Raw genomic sequence first — 16,752 nt, forward strand, 5'->3', positions numbered from 1 at the left:
GTATTGTTTGGTCTTGAGAGTTAGCAACAGTCCTCTTGCATTCTGTGCTGGTGACATTTTTGCTAGAGCCAACAAAGGCCATCTGGTCTTACCAAACAGATGTTGTGTAAAGAAAATAGAGGCAGCAGGTTGCAAAAAGCTGTGTTCTTCTGGAAAACTGGATAATTTCAGCCTTGTCTAGTCAAGTTTCCACAAGTTGGCGGAAGCATTTGTATGTTATGGGCTTTGCCAAATATGCGGTTTGGTATTGCTCAAAGGGCAAGTCTATTCTTTGAGGGGTTTTTTAGACCAGAGTTTGTGTCCCATGACTTCCAGTATCTTAGAGGAAAAAACAAGACATTAAAGACCCCATTGTAGTCAGGGTGTCATACATGTTAAAGGTCCAATCAGCTACATGACATGGGGAGAGGTCTTCTAGGATGTTGTAACTTATGACAGCATGTATGCATGCATTCATTCATCCTATGGTATGGCAAATTAAATACAAAGGCTGGAATGTTGTCGGTGTCTTACTCATGCATAATTTCCATTACAAAGGCAGTTGGGTATTTTTGTCTGATGTGGAACATCTGCTTTCAGTTCAAGTTTGTGGAAGAAATGTGCCTGTGATGCCACTGCTTGCTTTGTTTACTTATTCAGTTGACCATTCCATGGATTTATTAAGGTGCTCAATGGTAGTGCCTCCTGTTGCACATTCAGTTATACACTTGGTTGCATAATTTTGCCATTTGCAAGGTAATAACCAATATTACCAAAGCCCAGTGCTGCCTGCAAAGGTTTGCATTATGTGATTGCAATGCAGGATCTCAGCACTCCACTAAGATGCACTCCACTCTTGGTTTTGGGGACTATGGGGCAGCTCTGCAAGTTCCCCTTGGCCTCCTAGTCCCCATCAATTGCACATTTGTTCATTATACACATCAAATGTGTGATCGCTTTAAAAAATCTTGGAGTCCATTCTCTTTTTTATTGCTGTTGTCTGCAAGTAATATAAAGTACTGACTAAAATTCATAAAAGCCGTTGAGTCATGAGTGTGGGGTTTTTTTCAGAACCATAGTCCCTCAGCACTGTTCTGCAAGCTGCTTTTGAAGCAGCTCTTTTAAAAAGGCTCAGAGATTTGCCAACATGCTGTTTACATTACTGTCAGCAGTTTCTAGGGTATTATTTAGAAATGGCAGCAAATTCCAAACCTCAGTGGAAGCAGTGGACCCCAGATCAGCTTGGATGCTAGTCTCGATATCAGCAGCACAAATCTTCTCCATGATGGCAAACACCTTCTGCCAAATCAACCTTTGTAAGGGTGAGCATCAGGAGACTAGCCGTGGGTCTCCCAGGTGTTTTGACTTACAACTCCCAGAAACCCTAGCCAGTTTACCAGATGTTAGGATTTCTGGGAGTTGAAGGCCAAAACATCTGGGGACCCACAGGTTGAGAACCACTGGTTTTGAGGATCTTAATGACTATGTGGCAATGCTGCAGCCATTTTCTGAAACTGAAACTGATTACTTTCTGTCTCATCGCATTAGAGAATGAATCCTTTTTAAACCCGGTTTCTGCCTCCTGCAGAATTGTAGTTTGGTAAGGCCCAGCACCTGTCTGGCTGAGCAGTTTAAAGCCCCCTCCCTAAAGCGGATCCAAGCTCTAGTGTGATCAGGTCCTTAGCATACTTCCAGGGGTGGTATTTACTTGTTTGTGGATTGAGCCCTTGAAACAGTGTTTGAATGCAAAATACACACACACTTTTCTGCCCAAATTTACAAGTGTTGCTTTTACTCAAGCTGTTCATTGTGGACAGAATTCAGGAAATGCTCAGGTCTACACAGGGAGCCCTGGTGGCGAAGTGTGTTAAAGCACTGAGCTGCTGAATTTGCAGTCCGAAAAGTCCCAGGTTCAAATCCCGGGAGCAGAGTGAGCGCCCGCTGTTAGCTCCAGCTTCTGCCAACCTAGCAGTTTGAAAACATGCCAACATGAGTAGATCAATAGGTACCGCTCTGGGGGGAAGGTAACGGCGCTCCATGCAGTCATGCCGGAACATGAGAATCACGTCAGAATGGTGTTACAACGATTGCGGGACCACGGACTTTATGCCAAGTTGGAAAAATGCGCTTTTGATCTACAAGAGGTAGATTTCCTGGGATATCGTGTCTCGCCACTAGGGCTCACCATGGACCCGGCAAAGGTTGCAGCAGTATTGGAATGGCGGGCGCCAACCAACAAGAAAGAGGTGCAACGATTCTTGGGGTTCGCGAACTACTACCGCAAGTTCATTCCAGACTTTGCCCGCTGGTCTGACCCAATCACCAGCTGCATCCGTGGGAAACAGCCTTTCCGCTGGACAGATCAAGCAGAGAAAGGGTTCCAGCAACTAAAGAAAGTATTCACGTCCCAGCCAATCCTTCAGCACCCAGATCCTGAAACCCCTTTTGTCGTGCAGGCGGACGCCTCCGATGTGGCGATTGGGGCTGTACTCCTACAACCAGTGGGAGATCATCTCCATCCTTGTGCCTTTTATTCCCGTCAATTGACCGCGCCAGAGAGAAATTACACTATTTGGGAAAAGGAACTTTTGGCCATAAAGGCAGCCTTTGAAACTTGGAGACACTGGTTAGAAGGGGCCAAATTTCCCATTGAAGTCCATACTGATCATCGGAATCTAGAGCATCTAAGAACTGCCCGCAAGCTAAATCAGAGGCAACAACGCTGGGCTTTATTCTTTGAATGTTTTAACTTCCAAATTCATTATGTAACCCCAGCCCAGACCAAGCAAGCAGATGCTCTGTCACGGAAACCGGAATACGCTGCAGGGCGCAAGGAGACCTTTGAGTCCCAGCTGTTACAACCCGAGAACTTCGCCACGCTCACAGTGGGAAACACCAAATCCACCCCCATTGAATCAACTCCCTCTACTCCAGGGCCCCTTTGTGCTCAGGAAATCAGGGCTAGTCAGCAAGCAGATGCTTGGGCACAGGACCAACTTCGCCAAGGACTACGTTTTCCCTTTTCGCTCAAGGATGGGCTACTTTGCTATAGAAATCATGTTTACATCCCCCCAGGACCGGGCAGGGAAAAAGCACTTCGTCTGTGTCATGACTGCAAGCCAGCAGGGCATTTCGGACTATTCAAAACCATGCATTTGATCCTAAGAGACTTCTGGTGGCCCAAGATCCGCAAGGATGTGGAAATATATGTCAACACCTGCCCAGTATGCCAGCGCTCCAAGACAAGAAGGGAAAGACCCTCAGGGCTTCTGCATCCCCTCCCTACCCCATCCCACCCATGGGAAATAATCTCTGCGGATTTTATCACTGATCTACCACCTTCCTGTGGATTCACCACGATCCTAGTGGTGGTGGACCTTTTTACCAAGTTAGCCCATTTCATTCCCTGTGATGGCCTTCCCACGGCCAAAGAGACTGCAGATCTATTCCTTCAACATGTTTTCAGATTGCATAGATTGCCCAAGAGTTTGGTCACAGACCGTGGGTCCCAATTCACCTCTCGTTTCTGGAAAGCACTACAAAAACTATTGGGCATAGACCCTCGTTTATCTTCGGCTCACCATCCCCAAACGGATGGGCAAACTGAGCGCACCAATGCCACTTTGGAACAATACCTTCGCTGTTATGTGAACTACCAACAGGACAATTGGGCTTCCCTGTTACCGCTGTCGGAGTTTGCCTACAACAATGGGGTCCAGGCTTCAACTAAAGAAACCCCGTTCTTTGCAAACTACGGCTTCCATCCACGTTTCTTTCCTCCTGTCATTGAAACCTCAGAAGTTCCCGCAGCAGAGGACTGGCTGCAGGAACTCACAGCGGTGCAACAACTTTTGCTCCAGCAACTGGACCAAGCCAAGGAGGACTATAAACGCCACGCTGACAAACATCGCCAGCCGGGCCCCGAAATCAAGGTAGGAGACCGGGTTCTTCTGTCCACTCGCTTTTTGCCCTCCCATCGCCCTTGCCGGAAATTAGATGCCCGTTTCATTGGGCCCTACCCAGTGGTGGCGCAACTTAACCCCGTGACTTTCAAACTCCAACTTCCGCGCTCTATGCGCATTCATCCAGTGTTCCATCGCTCCCTGCTCCTTCCGGCGGATGGTGTGCGCCCTGATGCAGACCGGCCGGCCCCCGCCCCTGTTTTGGTGGACGGAGAGGAGGAGTTCGAGGTTCAGGACATTTTGGATTCTCGCTTTCACCGCCGCCGCCTACAATATCTCATTGACTGGGTGGGTTTTGGCCCCGAGGCACGTTCTTGGGAAGACGCTTCCACAGTCCATGCCCCCGATTTAACCCGCCGCTTCCATCAGACCTATCCCGCCAAGCCGCGGCCTCGCGCCTCGGGGAGAGAGTCCCAGTTTGAGAGGGGGCTTGAGGAGGGGGATAGTGTGATGACTCATGGGCCATGTAGTCCCATTCCTAGTGCTGTTGTGACTGATGAAGAGGAAAACTTGGGTTTTCCACCACTTCAGCCAGAAAAGGAACCATTTCAGCCAGAAATTGAGCCTTTGCACCTGCAGGAGGCTTGTCTTCCAGAAATCTGCCAAACAAGCCCTGAGTCGAGTTCTCCCCCTTTTTCGTGCCGTAATTATTATCTCCAGCAAAAAGGAGTGCAGCAGGCTAATCGCAGGAGTTTGAGAATTGCAGCAAAGCATTCAGATGATTAAGCCTGCTCCCATGAGAAATTTTAGGGAGTCATACATCTGGACACAGAGATTGACTTTCGTTTCTGATTCCCCAGAGAAGTGTTCTCTGGTGGGAAAACGAGGCCTATTTAGGTTCCTTGCTCCCGAAGGAATCTTGCGGAGTCAATTCGTCAGCTACCGGAGCAGCGTGTGTGGACAGCTACTCCTGCTCTCAAGCCTTTGTTCCTGTTCCAAGCCTTCGTTCTCAGCCTTGTTTTCTCCCCGGATCTTGCCTTGTTTTCCCGGACCTCGCCAAGTAATTGCCACGGATCTTGTTCTTGCTCCTCGTTTCCTTGTTGCCTTGAATCAAGCTTTGTGTTCCAAGAATCAAGTTATTTCCCAGCCTTGCTCAAGTTCATGGACTAAAGGACCTTGTCATCTCCCCTCACTTGCTTGGCAAGTGAGTGTTTCGGTTATTGGATTACAACTTTGGACCTTAATATTTCATATTGGACATTGCTTCTTTGGACTAATCTTGACCTTTCCTGAAAGGTCTACTTCTGGACTATTTCCTATACTTGTTTTTATTAACTTTATATATTTCCTTAATAAAGATATTAGATAGATTCTGGCCTCTGTGTATGGTTATTGGTGCTCTGCAGCCTGGGTCGTGACAGGCTTAGAAATGGAGATGAGCACCAACCCCCAGAGTCAGACATGAGTGGACTTAACGTCAAGGGAAACCTTTACCTTTACCTTACACAGACTGCTCCTTGGAGTGCTGGTCCTGCCATATTGCAACACTCAACTATGTAAATGCAGCTCTCCCAGCCATGCCTTTATAACAGTGGTTCCCAACCTTTGGGCCTCTAGTTGTTTTGGACTTCAGCTCCCACAATTCCTAACAGCTGGTAAACTGGCTGGGATTTTTTGGGATTTGAAGTCCAAAACACCTGGAGGCCCAAAACTTGGGAATCACTGCTTCATAAAGTATTTATTTTATGCAAAGGTATCTTTTCACTTTGTGAATGCCACAGTATAAATCAAGCCTCACTGAGCTCAGCACATAGCAATGCTGTCATTCTCACACACCAGGCACTAAATTTAGAGTAAATCTGGATAAAACACAATATCTGGGAGCTCACATCTGATTCCTTCTTGGAGGAGTTTAGGGGTGGAAGGGATTTGCCCACCCATAGCTTTATACATTAACTATTTAACTGGAAGCTAACAGATCAGAGTTATGTTGTCCTGTGCCACCAAGTTGGCTTCAGCCTTTGATAACCCTATGAATGAGATACCTCCCAGCCCAACTAAATTCTTGCAAACCTAGAACCTTGGTTCTTTTGCTGGAGTCTATCCACCTGTAACACTGCCCTCCTCTCCTATTGCCTTCAACTTTACCAAGCAGTACTGTCTTCCGGGAATTTGTGTTATCTCACGTTGTGTCCAATATATTACAGCCTCAGTTTAGTAATTTTGACTTCTAGAGAAATTTCAGACTTGATTTCTTCTTTGACCCATCTATATGTTTTTTTTACCAGTCCATGAAACACTCATCCATCATCACATTTAAATTAAGCAGAGTTTTTCCCCAGATAGCTTTCTTCCCTGTCCAGCTTCTACAAACAACCAGAGTGAGAGCTGAAGACTAAGAAAACAAAAGTAATGACCACAGAAGATTCATATAACTTTAAGTGGGTGAGAAAGACATTGAAATCCTTAAAAGATTTTCTGTACCTTGACTCACTCATTAATCAAAATGAAGTCAAACACTTGCAAGGGCAGCCATGAAGGAATGGGAGAAGATCTTCAGGCATAAAACTGTATAATGGAATACCATAGTCAGGAGCACTTGTGCACTATTTTTGATTTTTTTAAGTAAATGTAAAGTGTGATACAGCATATTTAAATGTATGAAATCTCAAACACTACTGTAGAGTACATTCACCAATGGGAATACAGCATGCAAATTACCTAAAACTTGATGCTGACTGGTTGTCACCTCTGATTTCACAATGTGTCCATCCAACAATGATTTGCTTACTGTAAACAGTTTGTGAGACCAAAACACTTAAGCAAGACATACAAGCTATAGCATCCACAGTGAGATAAATCTGGAAAATACAAACTTCCCCTGCTGCACACATAATACAATTTTCCAAAAATCTACAGATGAAGATGTGGAAAAGAAAAAAGAAAGACTGTCTTCAGACAAAGATCAACACGTGTGAGGAAGGGGACTCAGATTTGTATGTGACACTCACGTCTGCTTCTAAAAATCCTTCCACAAAAGCCACTGGACTCCAGAGTGATCTAATATTTGAAGAACTTGGTCGCCGTATCAAGGAGGTTGGCAGTCAACTTGTCAAAAAGATGAATGCTGTCTTTCAGTGGGACATTGTATGTGGAGAGACAATAATGGCACAGTGGACTCTAGATCTGAAGACAGGCTCTGGTGAGGTCTACCAAGGAGCATCTCGCAAGCCTGCCAACACTGTGTTTACTCTCTCTGACCATGACTTCATGGAGCTTGCTCTGGGTAAGATGAAGCCACAGAAGGCTTTCCTGGCTGGCAAAGTGAAGGTGAAGGGAAATGTTCTGCTCAGTCATAAACTGGAAACGCTCCTCAGAGAATATGTTAAGCTCTGAGTTGCTCACCTCATCAACAAGAAGACTGATAAAATCCTTTATTCTCTTTAGTCAAGATGATGGTCTTAGAGGAGAAGGAAATTAAAATGCAGACTATTTTAATGGGAAATGTTAATGTTTAAATGTTTATTTATTTAACTGCAAATGTGTATGAATGGTTATGATGTATCTGAGGGAAAATCCCAAATATGACATATAGCTCAACATCTCTCACGTCATCTGTAACCATTCCTCGTTTATGGGAAATACAGGAAGGAATGGGTAGATGAGGAATAGGTTCTTGTTTAGACTAGAAGTCCCAAAATCCCACAGTCAATATGATCATGGGTCATATCAATGTGGGATTCTGAGAGTTGAGGTCCAAATAAATAACCTTAGCCAGGTTTGTTAGGGACTGGGGAGAAAGATCTAAAGCTTTATCCTGAACTTATTATCTTGGAAAGTCTAAATTAATGGAAGAATTCAACTTTATTCACTGGGAAAGCACAATACTTTGAATATATCAGGTTTTGGAATTTCACCCCTTCTCATTAAGGGGACACATTTTCAGAAGAAGGGGTTGGAAAGTAAATACGTCCTTGGCAAAAATAATAAAAAGGTAAAGGTAAAGGTTTCCCCTGGCGTTAAGTCCAGAAATGTCCGACTCTGGGGATTGGTGCTCATCTCCATTTCTAAGCCGAAGAGTCGGCGTTGTTCATAGACACCTCCAAGGTCATGTGGCCGGCATGACTGCATGGAACGCCGTTACCTTCCCGCTAGAGCGGTACCTATTGATCTACTCACATTGGCATGTTTTCGAACCGCTAGGTTGGCAGAAGCTGGAGCTTACAGCGGGCGCTCACTCCGCTCTCCGGATTTGAACCTGGGACCTTTCAGTCTGCAAGTTCAGCAGCTCAGTGCTTTAACACACTGAGCCACTGGAGGCTCCAGCAAAAATAATATGAAACATCATTATTAGAGAATGTATGAACCACATTATGTTGGGAAGGGGGCAATTTTGTCTTCAAGGATACATACATAAAACAATACAATACATACGTGCTTTGAAATCAGTATCCAAGTCCAAAATATTGTGCAAGATATCCTGAATTTTCAAGACAATTCTGGGAATATAGTGAGATAGAAATCATAAAGATAGAAATGAAATAGATGATAGAGATCTGTCTTGTAGTACTAATAATAGAAAAGCAAAACACCATTCTGGTCATGTTACAGAGGAAAATGACCAGGAAGCCAAAGCCTAGAAAGTAGAAGATCAGGAAGAGAAGCCCAGGAAGAATGGCCAAGGGAGCTTGATATGTTTAGCTTGGAGAAGAGATAGTCATCTTTAAATACATGAAGAGATGTCAAATACAAGATGGCACAAACTTGTTTTTTGTTGCTCCAAAGACTAGGACACAAACCAACAGATTCAAATGACAATAAAAGAGATTCCGCCTGAATGTCAAAAAGAGCCTACTGAATGTAACAGCTATTCACATTGGCTCCGAGTGTAGTGAACTCCCTTTACTTGGAGGTCTTAAAAAAGAAATTGGATGGCCATCTTTTTGGAGGTCTTTAGTTGTACATTCCTACATGGTAGGGAGTTGAACTAGATGGTTCTTGCAGTACTTTCCAGCTCTATTAAACTCCATAACTCTTTTATGTTGGATAAACAGATAATATTAGGTGAAGCTTTCAAAACATGATCATGTTTGGTGGGTTGTAGTGCATTCTCGGGGCTGTATGGCCATGTTCCAGAAATATTCTCTCCTGACGTTTCGCCCACATCTATGGCAGGCATCCTCAGAGGTATGAGGATTAAAGGAAAGCAGAATTACTAGAGCTGCAGAACTAATATAGAGCTGGATTCCAATTAATAGAAAAGGTATTAACTGTGCAGATTGTTTAAAATGCACAAAATTGGTTTGACTTTCACCTTTAAGATGAGAGAAGCTTAGTCCTTTTCAGTGGCAAAAATCACACCTGAAACACTGATACTTATTTAAACTGATCCCAGGTTTCTCTATCAAGAAGTTTCCAAAGTATCAGGCAGAGGTTTTTCTAATCCTGTTGAATAATATAATGAGAGATTTTGAGGACTGAACCTGAGCCCTTCTGCAGTGAAAGAAAAGAGAAGAGAAGAAGGTGGTTCTCGTGCTCTTTCCAGATCTGTGAACACTTTCACCCTTTTCCATAAAGAAGAACTAGAGCACTACTTTGCTAAAGACAAATAGGTGGAGGAACAAAGATACTCTTCTCAACATGCTTTTAGCCCCCACAAATTTAAAAAGAAAGGTCAAAGGAGCAGGAAGGAGGCTGCCACAGCAAACTGCAGGCAAGATAAGAAGACAGGAGTTTGATGTAATAATAAGCTCTTATGGTTCAAAGTTGAATTTAGCAAACTAAGCCCACATTGTAGTTCATGGATATAACCATCAGCAAGGTAAGTCAGGAACTGCAGATGTATTAATATTAACCTTAACACTGCTTTTCCAATGGGCTTGCCACATTCTTTTTCTCTCCCACCTTTTTTATGAGCTTCACTGCTTTCCCTTCAACAGCCAGCAAAACCTTTCCCAACATTTCTTTGCCAGGAAATGCATCACCTGCCAGATTTCTACATATTAGGCCATTCTAAATCTAGCAGAATGGCCACTGCACACAGAACTAAACAAGCACAGAATGTGGGGTTGAGACTAAAAAAATTAAGATTTAAATTCCCATAGAGCAATAGTTCCCAATCTTTTATTGATCTGACCAGGGACCACTTTGACCAGGGACCACTTTCCAAGATTAGTACCAAAAGGATTACGAATAAGTTTTTGGTCAACTTCAGGTTCGGTTTGGCTATTTGGGATGCTGTTTCAGAAAATTGCATTGGATAGATATCAGCTCTAGTTTCTGATCCAGAACATATGCCATCCAGTAGTCGCCATCTGCTCACCCACAGAAAACCACATTGAATGATCTAGAGTTGAATTGGCCTATCCAATGCAATTTTCTGAATCAGAATCCCAAATAACTCAGGAACAGGCCTAAAAACGAAGACACCAAGAATTTTTTTTCATTGGGATGTGATATTATCCGTGGTAGTAACTGTGAGGCCATGGACCATATTTTAGTCCTTGTGGACCACTGGTTGGGAACCACTGCCATAGAGCCATGAAATTGACAGCAGTCAGAGGCAGCTGGCCCCTGAAGCAGTGCTGATACTTTCCCCTTTCTGCAGAATGACCATAGACTTCTACATATAAAAATCCAAACCTGCCCTTGACTTACACATGAGGTAGATTTATACACGAGTATACATGATTTTTTGTGTGTAATGTCCAACTTGAGAAACTGCAAGTTGATTCTGGTTTGAGATAATTGGCCGTCTGCAAGGACATTGCCCAGGGGATGCCCGGATGTTTGATGTTTTACCATCCTATGGGAGGCTTCTCTCATGTCTCACATGGGGAGCTGAAGCTGACAGATGGGAGCTCACCCCGCTCCCCGGATTTGAACCGCCAACCTTTCAGTCAGTAGACCTGCCAGCACAAGGGCCTAACCCATTGCACCACCAGTGGCTCCAGAGATGCATTCTGGACCAGAAAGGATTATGGATAATTGTGGTGTTTGGGTGTACATATAAAATAATATTCTCTTGATGCCTACGCATATGTATAAAGCAATTTTTCTTTGTGTGTGTGTGTGTGTCAGGAGCGACTTGAGAAATCGCAAGTCGCTTCTGGTGCAAGAGAATTGGCCACCTGCAAGGACGTTGTCCTGGGGACACCCTGATATTTTGTAGTTTTTACCATCCTTGTGGGAGGCTTCTCTCGTGTCCACATGGAGCTGGAGCTGATAGAGGGAGCTTATCCACACTCTCCCCGGGTTGGATTTGAACCGGCAACCTTCAGGCCAGCAACCCAACCTTCAAGTCAGCAGTCCAAGGGTTTAACCCACTGCGCCAGCGGGGGTTCCATACAAAGGAATGGGTGGATGAAAATTAATTTATGTAGGAGGAGAAATATCTTTTAGCCTCACTGTTTACATTCCTGTTTGTACCAAAGGACACATCACATGCGAATGTGAGAGACATATGCATGTGTAGGTGTAAAATATGCACAGTCTGTCAATTAGGATAGTTTTTCATACATGTCCAATGGGGATGAATACTTGTAGCAGTGGCATACAAGCATCGAGGCCAAGGTTCCAGTAATAATGGCCCCAACTCTTGGCAAACAAGAAGTTTAAACCAAAGCAAACTACCTTTTTGCACATTGCCTCTCTTATTATTTTCTGACTTTGTCAAATTTTCAAAAGCACCAGATGGTGTCCTTGGCTTCTGTTTCTTTGTGCTATTCAAAGCTAATAATATTTCATAGAAAAGGCAAACACCAAGCGTTTAAGCATTCCGAGGTCTATTTTATTGCATGCAGTGTTGAAGATATTCAGGAGAAAACTCAACGGGTTTGTTTCTCTAGACGCAGAAACAAGCATATGGCAGATCAAAACCAGGAGACTTCTTAATATGAGGCAGGCAGGGAACCGTTTTGGAAAACAAATAAATAAATTGTACCATTGCAATTGCAAACAAAAAGAGAATGGTGAACGAAGGGACCTTGTATGACACAAATTCGATTTGTTCCACAATCCCTCCATGAGTGGCTTCTTGTTGGTTATACTGAGTTATATAACCTTAAACCTAATGTTAAATTTGTTTTAGAAATGGAATTAATTCTTCAGAACCCTACTGATTCTTATAAATCAGGACTTGAGAGCCAATATTGCCTTGGAGTCTGAAATTGTTCTAAATAAGGATTCTGGGCAAGGCCACCTCATTGCCGGTATGTAACCTCTGGTGTCATTGGCTTGTCCTGTTTTGCTCACATGCATTTTTACATTCCTGTGCATATGCAGTCTTAGGGCCTATCCACACAAGAAAAAGACCTATACTAATATCAGTTCCAGTGCTGCTGGAACACATGGCATTCCTTTCTTTTCAAAGTGAAAGTGCTTCTTTAGGCTTTAATGTAATTTTTAAAAAACTTTATTCTGCAGTTTTAAGGAAAATGTGTGCCCTATGCCCCCAATTGGGATCAAAATGGTATTGGGGGTTGAGATGGTTGAGGACAGGAAAGGTTTGTGAGTAGTTAACTAGAGATCCAGCAAGTCTAGTCTTGCCATTTCAAAAGAACACATTTTTTCCAAAGGTGTGAGATTCTGTTTCGTTATATGTTCCTTTTCATTAAAAATATTTATTTATTCATTTACATTGAATTTTATTCCATGAATCACTCACTGGGGCACACACTGGATCGGACACTAAGCCTCCCTGGAGCCAATGGCGTGTCAGTTGACTAGATGGTAGGAGGCAGGATGAAACCCCTCTAAACAAATAAAATCCACACACACACACACCCAGTAGCCTCAGAGAGAGTGAGAGACAAAGAGGAGTAAAACCAGCCAGTTTAGGCAATGCCATTTAAAGTTTCTGACTCATGCATTATTGGGGGTGGAGAGGAGGGAGGGGATTGAACAGGCTAGCCATCTAAGTGAGTGGTATGATTAATAGGAAATTGGTAGATAGATTTATTCAGGCAGGGAAGAAAAAAAGGACAGCTCATATGACAAAAATAAGTTGAAATTGTGAACACTTTGATATGCCATTAATGCCCTTTTGTACTTAACTAACTTTGGGGATAGGGCATGTGTGGCTTTCAAGACCAATTTTCATTCAGATTCAAATAGCAGTATCCAACTGGGCTAGGATAATACTCCCTAGAGCTGGAATATATTCCTAATGTGAATTCATCCTTGCTCATATAATGGTGCTGAAGTGGATAACTGTGACTGTGGATAAAAGGATCCGTGTCTGGCGAGTGCAAACTAAACCGAATGGGCCAGGACAGAGAAACACTCAGCAGGTTGAAAATAAGCCATAGAGCTTTATTCAATTTGGCCAAAAAGGGTACAAGTAGATGCTTCAAAGTGTACAAGCATAAACATACAGATAAAGCACAGTGTCTTAAACAGTTTGACAACTCTCCCAAACTCCTGTTCCCTCCCCTGGTTGGTCAAAAGAGGGGCCAGTTTGGATCCACAGCCCAATTGGCTGGAAGTTCTCCTAATATCGCTGCTGGGGGGGATCTCTTTTGTGGGGAAATGACAGCTAGGGATTGGCTGGCCGGTGAACCAATCAGCTAATAGAATACCCCCTGGGAGGAGACGTCATTCACAAAGACAAAGTTAAAGAAATGATAATGAGCTTTTGAGTAGCTCACTTGTTCAGTTCAGTGTTTGACAAAGATAGGAGCTTCCACAGACAAAGGTGTGAGACTACTAAAACAAAAGGTGATGATCTTAAACAATTAAGGGCTAGGTTGTCAATAAAGAAGTTTCACAAATGTATATACTGTATATACTCGAGTATAAGCCTAGTTTTTCAGCCCTTTTTTAGGGCTGAAAAAAGCTCCCCTCAGCTTATACTCGAGTGAGGGTCCTGGCCGGCTTCTATTCAGGTCGGCTTATACTTGAGTATATAGGTATTCAAAGTTGGACAGCCTTATCTTATTAAAGTCTTATTATTATTATCTTAAATTACAGTTTTATATAAATATTAAGAAACATTTAACCTACTGATATCTCAAATAATGCAATTTTATTAATATCTATTTTTAATTTTTAATTTGACCCGTAGCTGCTGCATTTCCCACCTTCGTCTTATACTCCAGTCAATAAGTTTTCCCAGTTTTTGTGGTAAAATTAGGTGCCTCGGCTTATATTTGGGTCGGCTTATACTCAAGTATATATGAGTTTCTGTTTCCAAGGTCAGCAATCTCTCAGCCTCAAATAAACCATTAACTAGACAAATAATTTTGGGCTTATCTGATCTGGCATGGGAAACTACCTATCTCTGCATTTGTGAACAATGGATTTTGATGAATACCTGGCTTGGGAAACAGCCATAGGGATTTGCCCAATCTTCTTGTTCTCACAGAAATATCTCAGCAGGGTTATAGAAAGGTGACTAACCCTGGGCTACATCTTGTTACATTTTATAAAGAAGTTTATACAGTTTATATATAAGAAATAGATACAGTACACATAAAGATACAAGTTATACAGAAGGTCAAGGAAAGCAGATATAATGTATTAAAAGATTTGAATGATAAAGTCTTGGGGGGGTGGGGTGGGCTTGAAGCTGTTGCTGGTCCGTCCCTGATCTCAGATGTTTCAAAATAGTATTGCCAGTGAAGGTTTGATTAAAGTATGCCAGCTTTTAAAAGTCTCCATTGGCTCCAAGTTCATAAAAAGCCCACTGTAATACAGGAAAGGGGAATGAAAATTGCTTCTCTCTTCCCAGAAATGTCAGGCAACTGAATAGGGACCAGGTGGGCTAAAGGTCTGCTACTCAACAGATTCTATACTCTTATAAATGTCTTATACATATCCAATCAGAATCAATAATTCCCAGCTACTTTGGTTTCAGATGTTCCAAAACTCACTGATTGAACGCAAAATATCAGTACAAAGCAAACTGTTTGCTGCATCTCTGCATGAACCACTGGTGTGCACTTATCACTTTCTCACTGGTCATCACTGGAGGCCCTAGATGGGAGTAAGTCATTCAATTCCTCCTTCTCTGACAAATAAGTAAGACTATATATCTTTAGAGGAAGCTGCCTGTCACTTTTCTCCGAGAGCCTGTTCTGAGCATTCCTCCTCCTCCTCCTGGAGTTATATCCCCAATACAATTATGCATGCATAGGATGTTGAGACCTGGAAGGTGATTTTATTTCTGCTATCACATACCTCTGAAGTAAGAGTCAGAAAAGGTGGTTTTGTTTCTGCTATCATATACCGAAAGTAGGAGTCAGAAATCTAACAATTATCAGTAGTTTGTTAAATTTCATTCCCCATCAGCCTTATCCAGCATGCCAATGGTAAAAAAATGAGAATTGTAATCCAAAGGCATAGTAGTGTGGATTTTCAATGGTCTATTTTTTCTCTCATAGCAATTGGGTTTCAGCATCTCTTGGTGTTGCTCTCTCCCTGTCAGGGCCCTGTTTTTTACCATTGTGTTGGCTGCCCTGCTAACAGCCCCTATGGATACTTGCATATACTTGGATATACATCAAGCAAGACGGTTTAACAGCTCTTGCGCTCTTAATTCTATACATGCAAGATAGTTGCAGTTGTAGGACTTTAAATCTTGAAAACTGAATTTCTGCAAACCTGACATTGCGATAGCTTTAATATCTAAAAGTGAGAAATAACTATGCCTTCTGCTCTAGTTGTGGAGGTAAAATATAATTTCAGGAAAAGGTGCATGCAGAAATTGATACCCTCTTTCACTGAAAGAACTATTAAAGTGCCAGACTGATGCTCTACTGGAGTCAATTAATAACTGAAATTTCTGGCATGGACTTATAGAGATTTTGGTAGCCACATCTATAGAAGGACGTAAACAATCCTATTTATTTATTTATTTATTTACATCACTTTTACCCCGCCTTTCTCTCCGAGGAGACTCCAAGCGGCTTACAGTAAATAGGCAAAAATTCAATGCCTAAAAACAATGTAAAAACAACAATTCATATAAAACAATCTGCAAAAAAACAGTTCATATAAAACAGATACCATCTATATATATAAAAGAGTGACGGCATCACGGCAATTCACAAAACAACAAAAGTACAGGCCCCCCAACCTCAAAATTTGACAACACAACCCATCATCCACGCCTCAAGGTTGATACAACAAAAAGAAAAGAAAAATAAAGTCCTAATTAGAGGGAGAGCAATAATTTTTTTATCCAATTGCTGCCAGTTTAGAGGGCTAATCTCTGCCCACTTGGTTGCCTAGCAACCAGCCAAGGGACAGCCAGGTTTCAGTTAGGGGACAGGCAGATTTAGGCCTCACTTAGACTTCTTCCACAGATTATCTAATTTGCACTGGATTATATGGCAGTGTAGACTCAAGGCCCTTCCACACAGCTATATAACCCATTTATAATCTTATATTATCTGCTTTGCACTGGATTATCTTGACTCTGCACTACCATATAATCCACTTCAGTGTGCATTTTATACAGCTGTGAAGAAGGGGCCTCATATAATCCAGTTCTGAGCAGATAATATAAGATTAGAAATATACAGTAGAGTCTCACTTATCCAACGTAAACAGGCCGGCAGGATAAGTGAATATGTTGGATAATAAGAAGGGATTCAGGAAAAGCCGATTAAACATCAAATTAGGTAATCGTTATACAAATTAAGCACCAAAACATCATATTATACAACAAATTTGACAGAAAAAGTAGTTCCATGCGCAGTAATGCTCGGTAGTATTTACAGTAGAGTCTCACTTAGCCAACACTCGCTTATCCAACGTTCTGGATTATCCAACGCATTTTTGGAGTCAATGCTTTCAATATATCGTGATATTTTGGTGCTAAATTCATAAATCCAGTAATTTCTACATAGAATTACTGTGTACTGAACTA

General features: G+C 42.4%; 1 protein-coding gene across 1 annotated transcript; it reads left to right on the plus strand.

Moving 5' to 3' along the window:
* The first annotated feature begins 6,673 nt into the window (after positions 1-6,673).
* scp2d1 (SCP2 sterol binding domain containing 1) lies at positions 6,674-7,386 on the plus strand. The gene has a single exon (XM_062979798.1). It carries the CDS (start codon positions 6,801-6,803, stop codon positions 7,275-7,277), a length of 477 nt encoding a protein of 158 aa, XP_062835868.1. The 5' UTR covers positions 6,674-6,800; the 3' UTR covers positions 7,278-7,386.
* The last annotated feature ends 9,366 nt before the right edge of the window (positions 7,387-16,752 follow it).

The sequence above is a fragment of the Anolis carolinensis genome, chromosome 4 (genome assembly GCF_035594765.1).
Source record: "Anolis carolinensis isolate JA03-04 chromosome 4, rAnoCar3.1.pri, whole genome shotgun sequence".
Taxonomy (NCBI): Eukaryota; Metazoa; Chordata; class Lepidosauria; order Squamata; family Dactyloidae; genus Anolis; species Anolis carolinensis.

Bases quoted from the DNA above. Each gene is read 5' to 3' on its own strand.
- scp2d1 (XM_062979798.1), top strand. From the start codon at position 6,801: ATGAAGATGTGGAAAAGAAAAAAGAAAGACTGTCTTCAGACAAAGATC.